At 42.0% G+C, this 8,993-nt stretch overlaps 1 protein-coding gene across 1 annotated transcript; it reads left to right on the forward strand.

Annotated features, from left to right (window-relative positions):
* Positions 1-3,649: 3,649 nt before the first annotated feature.
* LOC137578656 (uncharacterized) lies at positions 3,650-8,677 on the forward strand. The gene is made up of 3 exons (XM_068292231.1): positions 3,650-4,433; positions 4,650-7,802; positions 7,854-8,677. The coding sequence occupies exons 1-3, from the start codon at positions 3,650-3,652 to the stop codon at positions 8,675-8,677; spliced, it is 4,761 nt and encodes a 1,586-aa protein (XP_068148332.1).
* The last annotated feature ends 316 nt before the right edge of the window (positions 8,678-8,993 follow it).

Below are 8,993 nucleotides of genomic sequence, written 5' to 3' on the forward strand. Positions count from 1 at the left end.
CCTTAGGTAAATCCAAAAAAATCAAAATATAAAGTAAAAATAGATGTGAAGACGCGAAATCCACGGGATAAAGGCTTCTTAAGGTTGAGGCAATTGTTTTGCCAAAGTTAATAAAAGCTCTTCCGTTAAAAATAGCAAATGTGGATATGTCAAAATGGCAATCCTACGTACTTGCTGATCCTACCTTTAATAAACCGGGTAGGGTTGACATGATAATAGGGGTAGACGTATATACCCAAATCTTAAAAGGGGGAGTTAGAAAGATAAATGGCCTACTAGGTCAAAATACTAAATTTGGTTGGATCATCTCGGGATGCACCAAATCAAAAATAAATAAATCTGTAGTAGCACCAACAATAGATGTTACAGGTTTTAAAAAGCGTTGGGAGAAGAAAAAAGGTAAATGTGAAAATAAATACAACACAAGTCCAAACAAGCTCATCAACAAAACAAAACAAGAAATAACTTTTCGGGCCCCGGCAGGACCTCACCTTAGAGGTAAGATAAAAGCTGAGGTAAAAGAAATAAGTTTATGGCCCCCGGCAGGACCTCAGTTCGGAGGTATAGTAAAATCTGGGGAAGAAAAAGTATATATCCCAGAGCCAGTACAAAATGAAAATATTCAGATGGCAAACGTTAAATTAAATAATGATTATCTAAGAAATAGTGTTAAAATAAATTCGGGTAACAAATTGTCCGAGGCTGTATTACAAAAAGGGACAACACTTAATCCGAATAACCACTCAGAATTCCAGCAAAAGCCACATTGGTTTAAGCCTAGAGGTAAAAGTAGTTGGTCTTTAAAGTCTCCACCATATAAAAAGGCTAGAAGTCAGCACAGTAATACACATCAGGAGTGGGTAGATATCCCGAAGCAAAAATTGTTAAACATCGGGCGATATTAATAAACCAATTTGGAAAATGATACAAACATTGATTTGCTAGGGTTAACTTCTCTTATGTAGCTCGTCATGCTTCTTTAACAACAGTAATCTTACTAAAAATAATATTAATAATAATAATTTGTTTAGGGCAACTAAATAAAAATAAAATCCAAAACGTCACATTTGGCGGCCCTTTGCAGAATGTTTAAGAATAAACATCGTGTTCATCTGAAGCGGCTTCACCAAATCAGATGCACTAAAGAAAACATAATACAACTGTACTTTTGTCACAAACAAGTAATCTAGCATATGACTAGAATTACAATCAGCCACACACATTGTAGAAAAACACTTGAAATTCTAAACTAACCCAAAAGATCACAACGGCAGGATGTCAAGTGGCCGAAGCCGTGCCCAAAATAATAATAATTTTCAACCCCGAAATCTTGGGTTTGAGTCTCATTAGGATAAGATATTTTAAGAACAATTGTTACCTCCTAGAGCCTAAGATTCCCTATATAAACTCCATACTTTTGTTAATAAAATCAGTTCATATTTTGAATTCAACGAATGAAGATTGGGTTATTCTTGTCCTCCGGAATCCCTATTCACAATGTGTTTATAAATTTGGGTTAGATTAGACAGTTAAGATGTATGTTGTTTTAGTTTTTAATTGTTATTGTTGTGTTTTAGATAAGTAAATTTTAATGCATTTTGTATATTTTTGTTTCGTTTGTTTTGACGTTTATAGATTTTTGTAGTATTAGGTAATTATTAAATGAATTATTTTAGTTTTAATTATGTTGTTGAATTAGTTTCTTAGTTAAATTGTTTTGAATTGTAGTGTTATTTGCATGTTATTTTTATTGAGTTTTGTTGTGTTTTAAGATGGGTTGTTATAGTTTTAGATTTAGGTAGTTTATATATTCTTTTATTTTGTATTAATTGTTTCATTTTTTTTTTTTTTTTGTATTGTTTTTAATATTTTATATTTTTAGGTGCGAATTTGATGAGAAATTCGACAGCGTCAGTCCTGGATTGCTCCTGTCAGGATCCCGCATTAATGTCATCAGCTGGCCAATGGCCAAGTTTAACTGTTGCATCATGCTCAAGAGGCCTTGATATATGTATGGGCTGCATTTGGCCAGGAATTTCTGCTTCTTGTGGCAGTCGTTGCTTCAGGGGAGTGTTTTGTGTTTGTGTTATGTATCGTTGCTTGTTGTTGTTGTAGTAGCTTTTACTTTTTTTCTGTTTAGGCTGCCGTAGCGACTGCCTTCAGCCAAGCAACTGAACTGCTGCTGGCCACTTTATTGTATATATCTCCACTGAGATCTTCAAAATTTTTTTTTTTTTTCCCTACTTACAGTCTAAATGGGCGACATAATACCCTCTAAAAAATTGATTACATATAATTTCTTAAAAGCAAAGACATAGATAAAAATTTCAGCTTAGGTGGTATAGTAGGTAAGTATAGATATAGTGTTTAGTATGTTTGCGATTTAGGAATATAAATTGAGGTAAGTATTATGATTTCTTTTTATGTTTGTTAGTTTAGAGCTTGGATTGGTAGTAAGTGTTAATTTTAATATTTCTTTATAAAATTTCTTTTATTTTTATGATTTAGGTTCATGATTTTTAGGTATGTTTATATATGTTTTGATTTGATTTGGTAAGTATAGTGTTATAGATGGTTATAATTGGGTAAGTATTAGTATTTTGTGTTGACAGATTATATATTATGTTTTATGATTTTTGGTATGTTTATGATTTTTTAGGTAATATTTTGGTAAGTATGAATGGTTTATATTGTTTGGTATATTTTATGATTTAGATTGTTTTATATATATTTTAATATTAATTTTTGTGGTAAGTATTATTTTTGATTGTTTGATTTAGGTAATTTATTTGATTTTATAGCATGTTTATGATATTTATGTAGGTGTGTTAGTATAATTAGTTAGTTGCATGCATTAGATTAATTTTTAAGAATATATGTTGCCGCCGAAATCCACTAACTGCCCAGCAGACCCGACGCAGCCACCAATGGGTTAACCCATATCACTCATTCTCTTTCATTTTCATACTTATACTTAAGCGCCAGCCTACGTGCTGGGAAATTAACCGTTGCATCTTGCGCTTTAAGCTTACATGTTAGGTTCTATGCTTGTTACTAAGCGGCGGACAGAACAGTTTGGTTACAACCGCGAGTAAGGGCGATTAATTTATAGCGGCTCAACTACCGACTCGCTCGCTCACCATACACACACCCACTTAGCCTACCATTAGCATAAGAAAACACGTGGAAGAAATAAATGAAGTATCACGTGAAAAGTGAAGTGTTTCTTGTGGGCCCGCTAAAACATCGAACCTTAGCGCCAAACTCAACAATTCTATAAATTACGCCAGGAATTAATTCTATAATTAATTCTATAAATTATGTCAGGAATTAATTCTATAATTAATTCTATAAACTATAGGCCATGAATTAATTCCATAAGTTAATTCTACAGATTAATTCTATATATTAATCTAACAGTGGTAAACCACTAAAGGAACCGAAAAGGTTAATTATTTAACTCAACTCGACGGGTCAACCCACGGTTCTACAAGTAAATCATATAGAGGTTAACCTCGATGATTGCATAACCAAACACTAAATTGTGATACATACATAACCTCAACGGTCAACCGTTTACGACCTACATATGTACATAGGTCACGTAACTAATCAACGTCGCTTAAAAGTATAAACTCATTGGTAAACCATGGCAACAAAAGACTTATCAAGTGGAATATATCATTGCAAGAAATGCATGCAGGAAGACAGTGACCGCATGGTGCAATGCAATCGATGCTGTTCCTGGTATCATTTCGACTGCGCTGGAGTAATAGACGAGAAATCTGAGAACAGCTGGAACTGCGACTGCGTCAACGTGTCAACGGAAGTCATCACAACCATATTGAGCAACGCATTGCAGAACCTCGGAAATACCACACGAGCAGGCGAACCTCAGGCTACTTCGTCACCAGCAAAACCAACGGGGCCGCTACAAGAACCGGATCGGGACTTTGGTCTATGCCCTCCAAAAATATTCCAGGACACAGCTAGGACAGCTGTTCCTATTTTTACTTCTGCCAAACAAAAAGCGATGGTCACACACTCAGCTGTGCGTGACACGTGGCATTACGATCACGAGGCACCGCAGCTGCCGTTCCTAACCTCAAACAACACGCGTGCTACGACACGCGAACAACCGCACCTAAGTGCTACGCCGATGGCACCCTGGAATTTTACGAATACTCAAAACAGGGCTGCATCGTACTATCCAGAAAATAAAGTGCGAATGGACGTAGACCTAAACACAGCAATGCCAAGCGCGGCACAACTTGCAGCCCGTCAAGCGATACCGAAAGAGCTTCCAACATTTGATGGCAATCCTCAGAACTGGCCTCTATTCTACAGTAGTTTTCAGACAAGTACGGAAATCGCTGGGTATACGAATGCAGAAAATCTTATGCGGCTGCAAGCTAGCCTAAAGGGAAAAGCACGTGAGTTAGTTCAATCCAAACTCCTTTTACCCGCAATGGTCCCTGAAATCATACAAACATTACGTATGTGTTTCGGTCGGCCAGAGCATATTTTGCACAACTTACTGGAAAAAACGCGGCAACTACCCGCAATAAAAGATAAGCTTGAACCACTTATCGAATACGCACTGTGTGTACGAAACATCTACTCAACGATGGAAGCATGTGGACTCACAGGTTACATGCAGAACCCAATGCTCGTACAAGAGCTACTAGAGAAACTCCCCACACAACTGAAGCTGCAGTGGGCAATGTTTCCCAAAGACACTAAGATACCATCAATGGAATCTTTTAGCAAATGGATCTACGACATAGCTGAAGCAGCAAGCCAGGTAACATCACCGCTTTACCATAAGAAGAGCGGAAGCCTAAATCATCACACAGAGGCACCTGAAGAGCAGGTCAAGGAAATTACGTGCGTCGTATGTAACGAACCTGGGCACAAAATACACAGCTGCCCATCGTTCAAAGCCACGCCACATCAACAAAAGATTTCTTTTCTGAAAAATCACAAGCTCTGCCAACAATGCCTAAACCGTCATCACCAAAAGTGCCAACGTGAGAAGGTTTGCGGCATACGAGGCTGCCGAAGCAAACATCACCCATTGATCCACGAGATGCAGCCAATACCAGAGGCTGCGAAATCCAGCAGCCCAAACAGGCCAGCTATGGTCACCAACGTGCATACGCCGGAGGGCAAGCACACCCAGCGATCCAGAGAGTCTGGCTCTACATATTTCCGTGTCATTCCAATACAAATCATCAATAAAACGAAAGTCACTAACACTTTTGCATTTCTAGATGAGGGATCGGCACTAACGCTCATCGACAACAAGGTCTTTAAGCAGCTCGGCTTAAAAGGCGTTCCAGATCCACTGTGCCTAAAATGGACCAACGATACAACACGCGAAGAAAATGCATCGGAACGTGTCACGCTTACGGTTGCCAATCCACATAATGGCAATCAATTTTACTTGGAAGAGGTTCACAGTGTAGATACCCTGGATCTACCTGTACAGTCTATCGACATAAGGGCTCTCGCCAAAGAATTCCCCCACCTAGCGGGACTACCGATAGCATCATACACCAACGCACGCCCAAGCATCCTAATCGGCACAAATAACTGGAACCTCGCCGTACCCCTTAAAATCAAAGAGGGGGCATGGCACCAACCAATAGCGTCAAAGACGCGACTGGGATGGGCACTACAAAGCTCCACGCGATCAAGGGCTACTAGAGCTAATGTGAGCGTTCACATGTGTGGATGCAGGGACGCAGACGCTAAGCTACATGAGATCATCAAACAAGCGTTCTCATTAGACGCTACCACAGCAAAACCGCTATCATCACCAGAAGAAACTCAAGCTTTAACCAGACTTGAATCTACTACCTCCCTTAAGAATGGCAGGTACGAGGTCGGCCTAATGTGGAAAGACCCTGAAGTTTCATTACCCGATAGCTACGCAAACGCACTAAAACGGCTTAAATGCCTACAAAAGCAATTTTCCCGACAACCACAGTTGAAGGAGCAAATCACCAAGCAAATCGAGAACCTCGTCGAAAAGGGCTATGCTCGCATGCTGACGCCGGAGGAAATAGCTGCACCAAACAGACGGACATGGTATCTACCAACCTTCATAACTAAAAATCCAAATAAACCAGAGAAGGTCCGGCTTGTATGGGACGCAGCCGCCCAATCTGGCGGCAAGGCCCTGAATGACTACATCTGGAGTGGCCCAGATCTCCTCAACTCCCTGTTTGACCTCTTGCTCTCATTCCGAGTGGGACGAGTGGCGATCTGTGGCGATATTGCCGAGATGTTCCATCAGATCCGAGTGAAACCAGCAGACACCCATGCGCAAAGGTTTCTGTGGTCCGACAGCAAATCCGAGAGGCAAGAGCCTAACGTCTATGTTATGGAAGCGCTTACTTTCGGAATCAATTGCGCACCCTGCATTGCACACTTTATTCGCGACAAAAATGCAGATCGATTCTGCCAACAGTACCCTCAAGCAGCACAAGCCGTCAAGGACTACCACTACGTGGATGATTTTATATACAGTGGCGACGACTACGTGGAAGTCGGAAACATCGCAACTCAAGTCAGAGATATCCATGCAGCAGGTGGTTTCCACATACGCAATTGGTCTTCGAACTCAAAGGAGGTCCTTCGAATACTAAAGAGCGATTCGCTGCTCCCCGAAGCTGTCGAAATTACCGCCACGGAAAAGGTACTCGGCTTATACTGGGTGCCGAACTCCGACGTATTCACATTCATCTGCAAGTTCGCCAGGTTGAAGCGCAACGTTTTGGACAGCGACAAAACACCAACCAAACGCGAGCTCTTGCAAGTACTTATGTCAATGTACGACCCACTCGGCTTCATCTCATGCTTTACAATAGAGCTCAAAATCCTACTGCAAGAAGTCTGGAGAAGCGGCATTGGCTGGGACACTGGTTTGCCCGACGCATTGTTACCCAAATGGATACGATGGAAACGGATCCTTACAACAATCGCCGGATTGACCATCCCGAGATGTTACTTCGACAGCAGCGATCAAGTCCATGATGTCCAGTTACACACGTTCGTTGACGCCAGCGAATTGGCATACGCAGCAGTCTGCTACCTTCGGATACGCCAGGGGAAAAGAACCTACCTCAGCTTCGTGGCCTCCAAGGCGAAAGTGGCACCGTTGAGTCCACTATCTATACCAAGGATGGAACTGCAGGCCGCAGTGATCGGAGCAAAGCTGAGTAACCGAATCCAACGAAATCCAAGTTTGTCAATTAATTCGAGTTGTTATTGGTCCGACTCAAAGACTGTTCTCAAATGGCTTCGTATGGATCCACGAAAGTTTCAGCAATTCGTCATGCACCGCGTTGGCGAAATACTGGAATTCACAAACGTTAGCCAATGGAACTGGGTTCCAACCAACCTTAACCCTGCAGATCTTGCTACTAAAACACACAACGCCAATAAACATGAAACTTGGCTACACGGTCCAGACTATTTGCTGCAGGATCAACACGAGTGGCCAAAATGCGATGATTTGGAACCACCAAACAATGCTGAAGTCAGGCACAACATACTCTTCATCGACAATGCGCCGATGGAGCTAAAACTTAACGCGGAATATTTTTCCGACTGGCGCAGGCTATATCGAGCTTTAGCGCGTTTTATTCTCTATATTGAGAAACTGAAAGCAAAACAAACAAAGGCATCGCCACCTACAGAGGTGTCTTACGAGATGATTCAGCAGGCACGCACACTCCTACTGCGGCATGCGCAGTCATCTGAATTCAACCCAGAAATTCGCAACTTAACGAGAGGTAAACCTTTAAAAACAAATTCTAAACTCATATGTTGGAATATCTTCCTAGACGAAAACCAGCTCCTACGTACCCGAGGGCGAGCAGAAAACCTAAACGGCCAAAACCAAATACTGCTCCCATATGGGCACCACATTACTCGGCTCATAGTGAACTGGTATCATCAGGAAATGCACCACACATCCCATGAGACGTGTATTAACAGGATTCGCGGCATGTTTTACATACCACGCCTACGAGTCTTATACAAAGGCATGCGGAAGTCTTGCCAACGCTGTAAAAATGAGAGCGCCATGCCTGATCCACCGCAAATGGCTCCCTTGCCCATTGCCAGGCTGGCTGCCTACCAACGTCCCTTCACTTACGTCGGTATCGACTACTTCGGGCCCTTCTTGGTCGCTGTAGGACGGCGAAGCGAAAAAAGATGGGGAGTTATTTTCACCTGCCTAACCATACGGGCGGTGCATATAGAACTGGCGTGCTCTCTGGACACTGCATCGTGCATAATGTGCATCCGAAACTTCATCAATCGGCGCGGGACCCCAAGAGAAATTTACAGCGACAATGGCACTAACTTCAAAGCTGCCGAAAAGATTATCTGTGACAAAGCGCAGACGATCAACTTCAACGCCGTGCAACCGGCGTTCGATGACATCAAATGGAAATTTAATCCACCAGCCGCTCCTCATATGGGGGGAGCATGGGAGCGACTTGTTCGTTCCGTCAAGACTGTACTCTACGCAATCTGCCCAGCGAGAAAATTCACCAGTGAAGGCCTACAAAGTGCACTATGGGAAGTGGAATTTATCCTAAACTCCAGACCCCTTACTTTTGTCTCTCTGGACAGCAAAGACGACGAGGCTATCACCCCCTAACCATCTACTACTAGGATCAGCAAGCGGCTATAAACCAGTCTTCAAAACCACACACACCGTACAGCACATGTGGCAAGCTGTTCAAGAATTCGCCGATCAATTCTGGCGACGATGGGTACGCGAATACGTTCCAGATTTAGCCAGGCGAGGAAAATGGTTTACGAAGAGACCACCAATAGCAGCTGGAGACGTCGTTGTAATATTGGACGAGACTCTGCCCCGAAATAGATGGCCAAAAGGTATAGTCGAGCAAACAATCCTGGCCAGAGACAACCAGGTGCGTCGAGTGATCATCAGAACCGCCAATGGGACTCTT

The sequence above is a fragment of the Drosophila tropicalis genome, unplaced genomic scaffold (genome assembly GCF_018151085.1).
Source record: "Drosophila tropicalis isolate 14030-0801.00 unplaced genomic scaffold, ASM1815108v1 contig_625, whole genome shotgun sequence".
NCBI lineage: Eukaryota > Metazoa > Arthropoda > Insecta > Diptera > Drosophilidae > Drosophila > Drosophila tropicalis.

Excerpts from the sequence above, each read along its gene's own strand:
- LOC137578656 (XM_068292231.1), top strand. The coding sequence starts at position 3,650 with ATGGCAACAAAAGACTTATCAAGTGGAATATATCATTGCAAGAAATGC. Across the intron at positions 4,434-4,649 it reads TAGCCTAAAGGGAAAAGCAC|GTTACATGCAGAACCCAATG; the intron begins GTGAGTTAGTTC and ends GTGGACTCACAG. Across the intron at positions 7,803-7,853 it reads AATTCGCAACTTAACGAGAG|ACGAAAACCAGCTCCTACGT; the intron begins GTAAACCTTTAA and ends ATATCTTCCTAG.